Source organism: Acinonyx jubatus, chromosome B3, assembly GCF_027475565.1.
Source record: "Acinonyx jubatus isolate Ajub_Pintada_27869175 chromosome B3, VMU_Ajub_asm_v1.0, whole genome shotgun sequence".
Lineage (NCBI taxonomy): Eukaryota > Metazoa > Chordata > Mammalia > Carnivora > Felidae > Acinonyx > Acinonyx jubatus.
This window is the reverse complement of record NC_069386.1, coordinates 60,962,499-60,976,368: the sequence shown is the minus strand read 5'-3', so window position 1 is coordinate 60,976,368 and position 13,870 is coordinate 60,962,499. Positions and strand designations below refer to the sequence as shown.

The 13,870-nt window shown below is 52.7% G+C and overlaps 1 protein-coding gene across 1 annotated transcript; it reads left to right on the top strand.

The window, feature by feature from the left end:
• The first annotated feature begins 10,577 nt into the window (after window positions 1-10,577).
• Window positions 10,578-12,905, top strand: CHAC1 (ChaC glutathione specific gamma-glutamylcyclotransferase 1). Its single transcript, XM_015064958.3, has 3 exons — window positions 10,578-10,952; window positions 11,359-11,394; window positions 11,848-12,905. Exons 1-3 carry the CDS (start codon window positions 10,722-10,724, stop codon window positions 12,247-12,249), a joined length of 669 nt encoding a protein of 222 aa, XP_014920444.2. The 5' UTR covers window positions 10,578-10,721; the 3' UTR covers window positions 12,250-12,905.
• The last annotated feature ends 965 nt before the right edge of the window (window positions 12,906-13,870 follow it).

The following is a 13,870-nucleotide window of genomic DNA, read 5'->3' as shown; positions in this document are numbered from 1 at the left end:
CTGAAAGTTGTGGGGCTCCCTAGTCAGCCTGGGAGATACAGGAATTTGGGGAAATTCCTGTTTTCCCCTTTTCAAAAGGATTCACTTATTGGACAATGGGGTCTCTGAACCATAATGACATCTGGGTCCTTTCTCCTGCCATTGCAGGGTTTTAGATGGACTGGCACCTACATACTCTTTTCTCAGTCCAGTAGGGCACTGGTCTTGGTGGGGAGGGCCTTACCTTAGGTCTGCACTCCTTGCAGCTGGGCAAGGGTGCTGAGTCTGGACACCTGGTCCGCCCAGAGCTGCAGGAATTTATTGAAGATTGCAGGGAGAGGAGGAGGAGGTAGCCTTCCCTGGGACCAGGTTTCTCTGGCTGAGGCACTAATGAGCGAGTTTCAGTCTCTACTTCATGTCTGTCTTCCTCTAAGGTGCAGGATGGTCCTAGGGGTGGTCCCGAGGGGGCCACAGTCCTCTCTCTACAGCCACAGGCATACGGCATGGAGAATAAATGACGAAAAAATTGAGCTACTGGCAAAAAGCCAAGCAGATGCTCCCAGCTCAGCCTGTCCACAGTAAAGCAACATAGGCCTACCAGATGCTCCCCATGGAGTCCAAGTGTGTGCAGTGCCCTCTTGCAGTGGGCTCTCGACCTCCCTGACCTGGGAGCTTATGCCAGAGACTTGGGAGCAAGGGACCTCAGCTCACCCACACTCACCCACACGCTCCAAGCCTCACTCTTGCTCCCTGTTCCCCTCATTGCACACACAGGGTATCAAACAGGAAAGCATTCAGGGAACCGTTCCCACAGCCTGAGCCGGCAGCAGGGGGAAGAACAACACGACCTCACTCTTCCTGCCCAAAATGAAACAGGAAAGCAGCTCCCGGGCCCTGGGGGCTGGGGAAACTGGGCTGGGACACAAGGCAGATGACGAGGCTCCCATGTGGGGGACAGGTAGGACACCCGCGAGCCTGCACGTCCACACAGCCAGGCTGTGCTGAGCTTCACCAGCAGTCAGCCCCTCTGAGAAGAGCCTTGGAGGGTAGCTGACTAGCCAGACCCACTCACCGGCTCTGATACCCTAGCCAGGGAGCCGGATGAGCCCACCACATAGGCTTTCTGGGGAAAAAGGGGATCTAAGCACATGTTCGGATTCAGCAGCTCCAACCTGTATCCCCACTTCTAGTGACATAGAAGAAGCAGGGCCAAGCAGCTGGGGTGTGAACAGGCCACAGCAGAAGCCCTCCTATCCCTAGCCTGGAGGTCACGCCCTGAGGGTCCAGCCCCTTCTCATAGGTAACCCAAGACTTTCCTGATGGAGTCTTCAGGTATACAGGAGAGGTCCCAGGCTTGACAGAAACAAAGCCAAACAGAGCACTGGGAAATGCTCTCCATGGTTTAGCAAATGCCCGTTTCATTCACCTGAGTATTTCATAAGAGAAATCAGAGTTCAGCGGTTCCTTAACAGGCTGGAGGCAGTGCCCAGCCCAAAGGCTAATCTGGCCCCATGGTGACCTCCAGCTCTGGGACAGCTGCTTTTCCAGGGCCCACTGGCTCCTAACCACCTGCATCTCTCTGTGGGGAGATGAGTCAGTAAGAGGCTGTGACGGGAGGAATGCCTTTATCCTACTTGTTAAACCAGGGCCCCCTCCCCTGCCTTAGCACCGAGGTCAGACTGGTTAAGGGGTAGGAAAAAAGGACAGTGGCTCCTATCCGCCCCCTCCATCCTAGGCTAGATAAGGCCATCACACTCAGGCAGTAATGGATGGATGCTACATCTGTGATGGGGACCCACACACAAGGCTCTCCTGCCCCTGCATCTCTCCCAGCCCTTCCTAAGCAGGATCGGCGAACCCAGCCCTCCGTCCCACGTGGCCTGCCGCATTCCGGGAAGGGGATGGAAGTGATTCACTCAGGGAACTGTGACTGTCCCTTCCCGGGGAGAGGATGCGACTTCCCCGGGTGGCCGCGCCCAGGGCGCACGGTTCGGCCCCTTGGCCCAGCCGTATCCCGGCCGACCCGGAGCCCCGCGCGGCGGAAAATGCAGGTGCGGCGCTCTCGCTGTGTCGGCACTCCACCTGCCGCAGCCGCAGCCGCCGCCGGGCGCCCCGGAGGTCCCGCAGCTCCCCGCCCCCCGCGCTCTTTGTTACAGCCCGACTTCCTGTTTGCGGCCTCCCGACCCCGGCTCACTTCCCGGGCCGGGAAGCTGCCGAAGGCCGCTAGTTTCTCGGAGACGCCCCCACTCGCTAGTCTCCACCTCCTGCCTCCCCTAATCCCGCCCCCGGCCTGGGAGCCCACGCGGGGCCGGGGCCGCGGCAAGCGGGTGTCGCCGGCGGGCCAGCGGGCCGGACTGCCGGGTCCCCGCTGCCCGGCACCAGAGGGCGCTGCGCGGCCGGCGGGGCTGCGCACGGCTGGGGGCCGCAGTCTCTCGCCGGGGGTCCGGGGTCCGCCCTTCTCAATCCTAGGGCCCGACGAGACTAGCCGGGGGACGGGGCGGCGGCCACGAGTTCAGTTTTTTGTCTCTGTGGTGCAGAGCTCTCTACAGGCCCCCACCCCGAGGGAGTAAACTGAAGAGAGCTCAGCGCAAGCCTCCCGGAAATACGCCTCAGGGTATCCAGAGAAGCGAGATTCTTTCGCATACAAACAGCTCCCCCCCACCACCTCCCAGTCCTCAGTCCTCAGCCCTGGAAAGGGCGCCTGGTCTGAGTTGGGAGACTGAAGCTCCTTTGCAGCAACACTTCTCATTGCCAGGTGACCTGGGACACAAGTCCATCTATTTCTGCATTCCTTCCACACTGACCGAGCACCTTTTATACGCCAGTCATTGGCAATAAAACATGGTCTCTGCCCAAGGAGGCTAACCATCCAGTTAATTATCTCTAACCTCTCAGGGGATGCTAATACCTCTTGCACATTACTGTGAGGTTGGAATGAGTTGGTGCATGAAAATATTCGTCAGCAATGAGTTCCCCAATGGTGGTTAATCCTTCTCAAGCTTATGCCAACAAACCATTTTCTGGAGCTTCTACTCTCCCAGCCCACAGGATGGGTGGTGGGCTAGAAAGGAGCTTGGAGGCTGGCTGGATAGTCCCAGCAGTAGCCTTAGGATCAAGGAGGTGACTGAGATCCCAGGTTGTCTCCACCATTGCTTCCTGACGTGCCCCTGTCTTCAAGGAACACTACTTGTTTAGGTCAGCCTCTGATGTGGGAATAGGGGAAAGGGGACCCTGGCTCTGGGAAGGGATGGCAGGACCCCAAGTCCTCAATAGTCCTCTTTCCCTTGGAGATCTGTCACAAGTGTCTTTTGCCACCTTTTCCCTGGCCTCTGGGGCACTGTACCCTTCTAACACTCAGGCCAAGAGCGGGCTCAGCCTGTTCCCTTCATGCCCAAAGACCTCTGAGTCCACAATGCAGGATCCAAAAGGACAGTCAAAGCTACGTCAGACACAAGGTAACTAGCATCTCCAGAGTCTGGATTTAGCCACAAGTCAGCTCTGGGCAGGAGCCTGTCCTATGTCATGGCACCCCCTGCAGGGCAGAGCCAAAGCCCTGCCAGGCATGGCCAGCCTGTCTGTCTCTAGTGTTCTTGCTTCCTTGCTCAGTTTGGAGGCAAAGCAAGCCATGGGCATTAGCACTGCCCGTGCCACTTGGCTTGTCCAAGAATTGCTGTCCCTTGCCCACCCTGGCAAACATCAGGCCAGGCCCGTCCTCTTAGGCCCAGTCTGTTGGGTATCCTCTCCACCAGTGACTCCATTCACTCTGTGCTTCCTCCTCTATCTAAAAGTTTCTAGAATCTCCTTCCCATTTGCAATAGGCTCATGGGGGATGATGTCCCAGCTGCTCTCATTTAAGGGGCTTTACTTTCTTGGCTCTCTGTGGGCCTGAGTCATATACTTCTCCACATAGATTGTTTTTCTAGATTCTCTTAAGCCAGGTCTTACCTCACTGTAGCATTTCTGCGGGGTCTGACGTTTGGCTCTGGTCCCATGGGCCTCCTCAGCATCCCTGCCACTCCACTGACATGCTCCTCATTGCCGGTCTCCTCAGCCCTGCATCCAGCCACTTCCTGCTGCCACAAAAGGCACCTTCCTCACTCCTCAGAATCAGGAAAGAGTCTCAGCCATCCCAGCCCTCTGCTGGAGCCCTGGCCCCTCCCCTTCCAGGTGGTCTACGGCCCGAGGTCTGAGGTCTGAGTAATTGGAACGCTGGCCACACCAGGGTGCCCTATCAGCTGTGTCTTCCTCGCTCCTTAGAAGCTAGAAGTGGAGCCAGTTTTTCCCACTATCCCATGCACCCTTCTGTCAGGACACAGGAAGGGAGAATCCTTCCAGTCCCTGCTTTTGTAGACAGGGAACCAAGTAAGCTTCCCCCCTTGGCCCTGGATCCAGCCGGCATAACCAGCACAACAGCTGTCTTTTCTCCCTCACCTGAGGCAGACTGTATTGGGGGATTCAGCCATTCCTTCTTCCCATCCTTTTGCCGGTGTTGACAGGACCTATGTCCTTGCACATGGGCCAAGGAAGTGAGGACACGCTTATCTCCCAGAAGTCTGTGGGAGGTGTAGCCCCTCATAGATTGTGCATTATTTATTTTATTCATTAAATTTTTAAAATTTTTTTAATGTTTATTTTTGAGAGAGAGACAGCAAGAGAGAGAGCTTGAGTGGGGGAGGAGCAGAAAGAGGGAGATACAGAATCCGAAGCAGGCTCCAGGCTCTGAGCTGTCAGCATGGAGCCCAATGTGGGGCTCGAGACCACAAACCATGAGATCATGACCTAAGCCGAAGTCGGACGCTTAACCGACTGAGCCACCCAGGTGCCCCCATTTATCTTTTAAAGTTTATTTTGAGAGAGAGAGTGTGGGTGCATGTGTGCATGCACCAGCAGGGGAGAGATAAAGAGAGAGGGAGAGAGAATCCCAAGTAGGCCCTGTGCTGTCATTGCAGAGCTCGATGCAGGGCTCCAACCCATGAGCTGTGAGATGATGACCTAAGCCCAAAACCAAGAGTCGAATGCTTAACCAGCTGAGCCACCCAGGTGCCCCTCATTTATTTTAGCATCCCACCCCTCCAAGCATGCACAGAAAATCTCAGCTCAAGCAACTGTTCTATTAATAATGGGCTTGGGGCAGACTGTCACCCGTCCTGCCTTTTAAAAACACTCCTTTAGCACCCTATTTGCTAGAATAATCTGTGAATTGTATGGCAAGACCTGAGGGTGAGATAACCGGAGGTTTCCTCCATTGAATCAATAACAATACCAGGACCACTTTCCTGACCTACTCAATTCTTCTGACCTGTGTCAGACTCGAGAGGTAGAGTGAAGAAAAACAAACCCTTCCTGTGCTTTTCATCTATTCTCAATACTCTGCTATGACCATACTTCACTTCTGACACCAGACCTGGGGGTTTTCCACATACCCAGCAATTCTGCCACCCCAGCTGGACATGCGGCAATTTAACTTAGTCCTGACACCATCTGCCTGGTGACGGCATCAGCCCCACAAGACTGCCTCCACCTCAGATGCCAGTGAAAAGTCCAGGTTACTTGTGCTTCTAACCACTATAGATAGGGTAGAGGTTCCCACAACTCCCTCTTTAGGTTTGATTAATTTGCTGGAGTGGATCACAGAACTCAGATTACTAAATTACTGGCTTATTATAAGCGGATAGAACTCAAGAGCAGCCAGAAGGAAGAGACCCATAGGGCAAGGTATGCGGGAAGGGGCCCAGAGCTTTCAGGTCCTCTTTCAGTAGGCCATCCTTCTAGCACCCCCGTGAATTTAACAACCCAGAAGCTGACCACACCCCTTTCCTTTGGGGTTTTTATGGAGGCTTCATTACATAGGTGTGGTTGATTGAATCATTGGTTGATCAAATCATTGGCCACAGGTGACTGAACTCAATCTCTAGCCCTTCTCTCCCTTACCCAGAGGATGGAAGTTGGGGCTGAGAGTTCCAGCCCTCTAATCACATGGCTGGTTTCCCTGGCAACCAGCCCTTTTCCCCCACCCCCAATCCTTAGGGACTTCCCAAAAGTCCCCCCCCCCCCACACACAAATAAACTAAACTCAGGTGTGGTTGATATGAGCTTGTTTATCACCTTTCTCACTCTTATCACTGAGGAAATTCCAAGGCTTTTAGAAGCTCTGTGCCAGGAACAGGATGAAGACCAAATATATATTTCTTGTTATAAATCACAATAGTAGACTATGGCTCTATCCTGAATAAAATGGAAAGTGTATAGTTTGTAGTAAAAATAAGGAACCAGGTGCTGGCTGAGGTGTTCTTTCTTTCTCTCTCTCTCTCTCTCTCTGTTATGTTTATTTTTGAGAGAGAGACAGAGTGAGACGGAGACACAGAATCTGCAGGAGGCTCCAGGTTCCGAGCTGTCAGCACAGAGCCGGATGTGGGGCTGGAACTCACAAACTGCGAAAACATGACCTGAGCCAGTCAGATGCTTAACCGACTGAACCACCCAGGTTCCCCTGAGGTTTTATTTCTTTCAATCCTCATCAGAACCTACAAGATGGATACTATTATTCCTCATTTCACAGTTGAGAAAACTGAGAACCAGAGACAGTGAGCCTGATGGTAAATGATGGAGCTGGGCTCAAATCTGGGCAAGCTGGGTTTAGAGCCCATGTCTAGGAAGCGTTTTCATCCCTTGGGGATCAGCAGCTTTATCAAGTAACCTCATCGGTTAGCATAATAAATTAGTATGATTTCCCCCAGCTTCCAAACACATCCTTCCCTTGTTTCAGATGATTGTGTCCAATGATACCAGAAGTTGATTGCAGTGACTGAAGAAGTGAGTAGGAACAGATTATAAGGAAATGAGAAGTGATTGCCTGAAGGGGAACAATAAGGAAAGATTAAGTTGGGAAAGGACTAAAAAAGGAAGCCATCATGGGTGCCTCATGTGCAAATCATTTGCCACTCTTCGAGGTGGAGGTGATCCTCTCTCATGAGCTGGTACTTCTGTGGGTATGACATCTGCAGCCCCTTCCTGAGGGGATTTTCAGAAGAAAGTGGGGATGGCTGCTTGCAGATGTTACAGAGGCACTGCTGAGTGGGATGATTTACTGCCTGGGAGTGTCCCACTAGAAGGGAAGGAGACACGTGTTGGCAAGGATAAGTGAGGAATGGAAACAGGCAAGACTTCTTCCCAGGAAGGTGGCCAAGACCCCTGGGCCAACTTTTGTGGGGATTCCTATTTTGAGAGGTCAAGGTTGAACCCGTGTCTTGCAAGATTCCTCCTCCTCTGAACCCCAGGCTGCCCTGGCCTTTTCAAAGTAAAAGCTCCACTTCTTCTACCTACTTTTATGGAGAACCTTCCATGAGCCAGTCCTGTGTGGGTCCCCTGGGGGCTTAAAAGATGAAGTCTGCTTTCAGGGAGCTCTCAGGTTCTCAGAAAGCAGGATATGCAAAGCTTACCAGCAAGGAGGCTCTGGGGTGGGACTGCCTGCCTTTAGATCTAGGCTCCACAACTTGCCTTGCTGTGGCATCACCACGAGTGGGTTACCTAACTTCCCTATGCTCAGTTTGCTCACCTGTGAAATGATATTTCCCTCACAAAGTAGGAGAGAAGTTTGTAATTAGAACGAATGTAAAGCATTTAGCAAACTACCTAGCTCGTGGTAAGCATTCAATAAATGATTTCTGTTATAGGCATGAGGTGGAGGGGACCGATAAACAGAAGCGAGGTAAGAGGTTGTGGAAGCACAGAGGAGGAAGTGCCTAACTTTCCTGGAACAAGTGGTTCTTACTGATGACCTCACCAGCCGGCTTTGTTCCGTTGGGAGGAGGTCTGATCTTGAAAATGTTCCCCAGGTAATTCCAATATACTCTCTGCCTCAGCGCCCAGAAAACCTTACCTACCCTTTAAACTTTTATTAAAAATTACATTTCATAAGCCTTGAAAAACAAAGAATCACCTGCAACACATCCATCATTAGTATATGATGCCCCCCTCTTTTTCCTCATGTATCTTGTTATTGTTTTAATAGTTTTAATCATAGTGCATGTGATGGTTATTATGCATTTTTGCCTGACTATGTAGTCCTAGGCATTTTTACTACATTGTTTTCCTAGTGGATTTTTTTTTAAGTAGGCTTCACACCCAGCACGGAGCCCAATGTGGGGCTTGAACTCACAACCGTGAGAATTGACTGAGCCACTCAGGTGCCCCTCATAATGCATTTTTATTTTGACTTTTTCTTTTCTAAATAGAAGTGGTTTATGTTCTCTTAGACAATCCCAGACCATCTGAATTGGCATAAAAAAGAAAGTGCACATCTCATGTAGTCCTACTAATCAGAGGTAATCACTGAACTTTTTATGTGTTCTTCTGGATTTTTTCTATGCAAATACACACTATAGACTTTTTAAGTTTAAAACAGTTTGTTATTTTATAACTTGTTTTTTCCCTGAATCATACATCACAGATAGGTTCCCATGTCAGTAAGTATAGGCATACATCTGTTTTAATGACCACAGAGCTTTAATTTTATGTCTATATCAAATTTATTTAATCATCTATTGCTACATGTTTAAGTTATTCTCTTTGTGTGTAGTTCTCCACCACGCGGAGTAATCTCGTAAGTTACTTAAATGTTTAGCTATTTTGGGATATTTAGGTAGTTTCTCTTCTTTTGTTTTGCTATAATAAATAACCATGCATTGAAAAATCTTTAGGCATATGACTTTTCCCATATTTTGAATAATTTCCTGGAGTGGAAGTATTGGGTCAAAGGCCAGGGACATTTTGACTTTTGATTTGTATCACTAAGTTGCTGTTTCAAAGCACTGTTTGTGCAAATTTAGATGCTTCCAGGAATATGTTGGTACCAGTTTCCTGCCTCCTATCCCACTACTGAAAGGTGGTAGAGGAGGTGGGGATATTCTTCTTAAGAAGCTAGTAGCAAAGGAGGCGGCCATATGGACTAAAGGGGACAGGATGGGGGGTACAGAAGAGGCGAGAGTGAACATGGAGAACGGAGGGAAAGAAATGACAGAAACAACCATTTTGCCTGTATTTTTTTTCCAATTGGAAAAGTAATTCATGCTCCATGTAAGAGACAAAACCAAAACAAACAACAGCTACCACCACCAGCAAACTTTTTCATAAACATTTACATTTTATATTGCAAGTTCTTCTCTGGTGACAGGCTCTGTTAACAGTTTAGGTATATGCTTCCAGATTACTTCTTTTACAAATATTAATGTGTAATTTATTTTGCTTTTACAGACTAGCTTCATACTCTACACACTGAAGTGCAACTTACACACCTTTGTGTGTATCTTAAACACTTCTGGAATGACTACTGTAAGTTTGCAGGTGATTTTTAGTTTAAACATCTAATTAGAATATAATGAGAAGCAATATTGCCCATTTCGCCTGCCAGAGGGCTCACCCTGGACCTCATTAGCAGTTTCCCCGAGGCTGTTCTGCAGTGTGGGGGGCGGGGCAGGTCTGCTGCTGCCTCTGTTCCCCCTTTCCAGCCAGAGACATGCCCAGGGGCAGCCTTTTGCCCCTGCTGAGGGGGCTCAACCCAGACAGCCTGCAGACCCTCCGTGGGTCAGGAGGCCAACAGCCAAGAGAGAAGGCCGGTAGCTGCTCACCGTCGTATGGGAGCGTCAATTTGGCTGCGTTGCCTGCCGCTTACGGAAGGTCCTGGAACTTCTGTGCCTAAGGATGAACCCAGTCATTGTTGCAAAAGTTTCAGGTCTGAGCAGAACTAAACTTCTCGCCTCAGGGCAGAGAAGGACAGAGGCCTGTCTTTATGGCCTCTCTCCGCAGGTCTGGACACCACCACCAAAGTGACATAGGTGGTTGCAAGTGCTCCACCCCAAGCCTACCTGGGCTCAGAGGGTTCCACAACTGGCCCTGGGCGTACCCCTCACGTGAGGCCCGCAGGTTCCCGGCGCCCGGCCTGACTCAGCCTCGCAGCTTCTGCAGAACCACTTGCCAGCCCCGTGACTCAGTTTCTCCATTTGCTCACGCGGGCCAACCGCGTGAGGCACCTGTGTGGAATGCAGAAGGTGTCTCCAACTGCTTCTCTAGAGTACGTGACGTGCTCCCAGGCGGAGGAGCCCCAGAGACGGGCGCTTACGCCTCCCATAGAGCTCCTGCGGGACGTGCCCTGCACAGACCCTGGTAATGAGTCCGTGCTAACTAGGGGCTGTGACCCGACCAGGTGCACCCGCAGGGATGCTGAGGCGACGCCCACCTGTGACCCGCCGGTCCTGGTTGCTGAAGGGCTCAGGCCAAGGAGGGGCTGCCGGAGAGACGACCAGTGCCCGCGTCGGTGCCCACTGCCCGCCGCCTGACGCAATCCGAGGTGCCCTTGCTGCATGCCGGAGCTGGGAAAACCTCCCCCGCGGTTGCATCACTCCTGCCAGATTTGCTACAGAGGTGGAACCGAGCCAATCAGCGGGCGAGCTGGGTCTGGGGCAGGTCCCTCAGTTACCCACTCAGAGGGCGGCGCGGTTAACCGGGAAGCAAAACACGAAAGTGATTGGTCAAAAGGGGGACTTGCCCCGCCCCAATCACCGCGACAGCTGGCGCGGTGGGCGGGGGCCCTCCTGGCCGGAGGGTTTAAAAGGCGCCTCCGAAGGGGCAGCGTAGCTGGAGCGACCAAGCGGTGCCAGGCCAGGTGTGCGCGTCCGTTGGTCCTTCCGTGCCCGCGCCGGAGACCAGCCCCGGAGGCCGCCGGGCTCGTCCCTGTGCCCGGCACCATGAAGCAGGAGTCCACAGCCCAGAACACCCCTCCCGCCTCGCCGCCCACTTCGTCACCGGTGCAGCACCCCCGGGATGACGGTGACCCTCAAGCCCTGTGGATATTCGGGTACGGCTCTCTCGTGTGGAGGCCCGACTTCGCCTACAGTGACAGCCGTGTGGGTTTCGTGCGCGGCTATAGCCGCCGCTTCTGGCAGGGAGACACCTTCCATCGGGGCAGCGACAAGATGGTGAGCATCTGACTATGCTCAGGGGAATGCAGGAGTTGGGGGCAGGGTAGTGGGCACCAGTGCCCTGGGGTTCTCTGGGCAGCCGGTGCCTCCGTGCTGGTGGGGGAAGTGTATAAACCTGTGCTTGGGCTTTGTGGCTTAAATTTCTGTGCCCAGTAGATCACTGTGATGGCTGGAATCTGTGATCCTGTGGATCACAATGTTGATGAATGTTTCTGATTTATCACTTTGGGCCACTGCCATGTGTCTGTTTCTCCTGTAGTCATGCATCACTCTCTCCACTTTCCCCTGGATGCGTGGGGTTCTCTGAGGCCTGGGCCAGCAGTGTTAATAAGGGTTTCCTTTAGGACCGGTGGCAGAGCTGATTCCTAACTTATCTTTTTAAAAATCTTTCCTTTCTCCTCAGCCTGGCCGTGTGGTGACCCTACTTGAAGATCACGAGGTAAGTGTCCAAGTCAAGAGAGAGACCCCATAGGGCCTAGCATGGAGGGTCTAAGAGAGCTTATGTGTCCTTGGCTGCAGGCTAGATTAGGTGCCACACTGGCTGAGCGGAAGGGTGGTCTAGCTCAGTGCTTTTCACAAGAACCCTCTGAGGACCTTGTTAAAATGCAGATTTCAATTTAAATGGACCAGGGTGGGGCCTTAAATTCCTCACATTCGACTTAAGTGTACAGATGATACCACTGGTTCTCAAGCCACACTCTGAGTAGGAATCCTCTTCTGCCTTGGGGCAGACCACCTTGTCAGCCCTTGTTAACAAAGGGAGAATGAGCTTGATGTATTGCTACTAGATGACTCATCAGTCCTCTGCCCACTTGCCTTATAGAGCGCAGACCTGAGGTGGGACCAGCCAGGAGCTATTTTGACTGACCCCGGTGTCCGTGTTTCCTCCTAGGGCTGCACTTGGGGTGTGGCATACCAGGTTCAAGGTGAGCAGGTGAGCGAGGCCCTGAAGTACCTGAACGTGCGGGAGGCAGTGCTTGGTGGCTATGATACCAAGGAAGTCACCTTCTACCCCCAAGATAACCCTGACCAACCACTCAAGGCATTGGCTTATGTGGCCACCCCACAAAATCCTGGTTACCTGGGCCCTGCGCCTGAAGAGGCCATTGCAACTCAGATCCTGGCGTGTCGCGGCTTCTCTGGTCACAACCTCGAGTACTTGCTACGCCTGGCAGACTTCATGCAGCTCTGTGGGCCCCAGGCACAGGATGAGCACCTGGCAGCCATCGTGGACGCTGTGGGCACCATGCTGCCCTGTTTCTGCCCCACTGAGCAGGCTTTGGCACTGGTCTGAGGGGTTGAGCCCCTACAGGGAGTGCCCACGTAGACATGGGGCCACATCCCTACTCCTGTGGCACACAGTGGACTTGATACAGCTGGAGGTCACTGAGGGGACTTGGTGGGTGGCTGGGAGCTTCTCTCCCTAAGCCCCTGCCTATCCCAGCAGTCTCCAGTTCTCCTGCCTGACACTGACTTATTACTTGAAACTATTTATTGCACCATGTTGGTGTAGTGGGCAGGGTGGGGGGCCTGCCCTGGACATAGGGGCCCTGCTGAGCGGTGCCTGACTAGATTCCCCCCAGTGCTGCTGCTAACCCCATACCACCCAGGCCACTGGCTCCCCATCCCCAGACCAACTGTTCCTAGCCCTGGAAATCTACCACCTGTGAAAAGTCCCAGCCTGCTGGTAAGGGACAGGAGGGATTGAAGAGAAGGGGGCCTTACAAGAACTGAGGCACCTGCGGGTCTTGCTCTTCCTCTTCCTCCCACATTCCTAGGGCAGAACTGGATCTGGAGCCCAGGCACAGTTGCCTGGGCCTCTTTTAGCCATCTGGCTTTGTTTCCCTGTCCCTCTGTTTTCTTGTCTGTTGAGGCCTATAGCTCCTCACTAAAGGCCTGGTACCTTCTCAGTCTGACCGATACTGTTACCCATAAACTGATCTCTTATTATCTGTGTTGTGCTGCATTGTGGTTCTTTTTTCAGATGGGACATTGGGGCAAGTAAGACGGTAAAGCCCTGGAAGACTCATGAGAGGGGCAGGGGCTCCCTCTTGGTCTCCATCCCTCTCTTCCAGGGGGCTGAGCAGGCAGGACCAGCAGCCAGGGCACAGCACTCTCACGGGCACCATTCACAACTAAGTGTCGTGCAGAATTCAGCCCATGTGGCTCTACTCGGCAGCCCTGTAGGCAGTGTTCCTCCCACAGACCTGGTGCCCTGCTCCTGCTCTCAGCTGCCCCAAATAGGCCAGCAGGCTTAGAGGTCACACCAGGTCTTCCTCTAGCTGCTGCCTCTTCGTGACAGCATGACTGGACCCCTGGCTTCCTGCTAAAGGAGCACGTGGGTTAGAGTAGGGTGGTGATGACTTGAGTAGTGCTGATAGCAGAGAACTCTGGCCTGGAGGACCTAAGTGGCCCTGTGATTTTGAGATCAAAATTGTGTTTACTGTTGTCTTCTGGGATTGTGGTGTGATCTGTGCTTTCTCTGTTAACTTGACCTGCCAGGAGTCTTGCTCACAATGGAATGAGTTGCCAGGGTGCCCTCTTGGCTGCTACTTGTTCCCGCTCTGTGTGCCCCTGGCTGCTCCTCCCCACCCTGATCCACAGGTGCAAATCCCAGCCCCAGGGTCTCAGAATGACGTCTCAGTGGGCTCAGCTTCTAGTCCTGGGCCTGCAGAATGGGTATAGGGCCCAGGTGACCGCATTCTTGCAGCAGAAGAGCCTGCTTGCACCCCAGCCTCACTGGCCTAGTGACCTCCAAAAAACTCTTCAGTCCCCTGAGCATCAGTTTACATTGGGATGCTATGTGGTATGTTTTGCTGCTGCTGCTGTTATGGCTGGTGCCCTGGATTGGTCTGGGTGTCCCCAGAGGGGTCAGCTCTGACCAAGTTGGGCAGCTGTTGTGCCCGGTGTGTTGG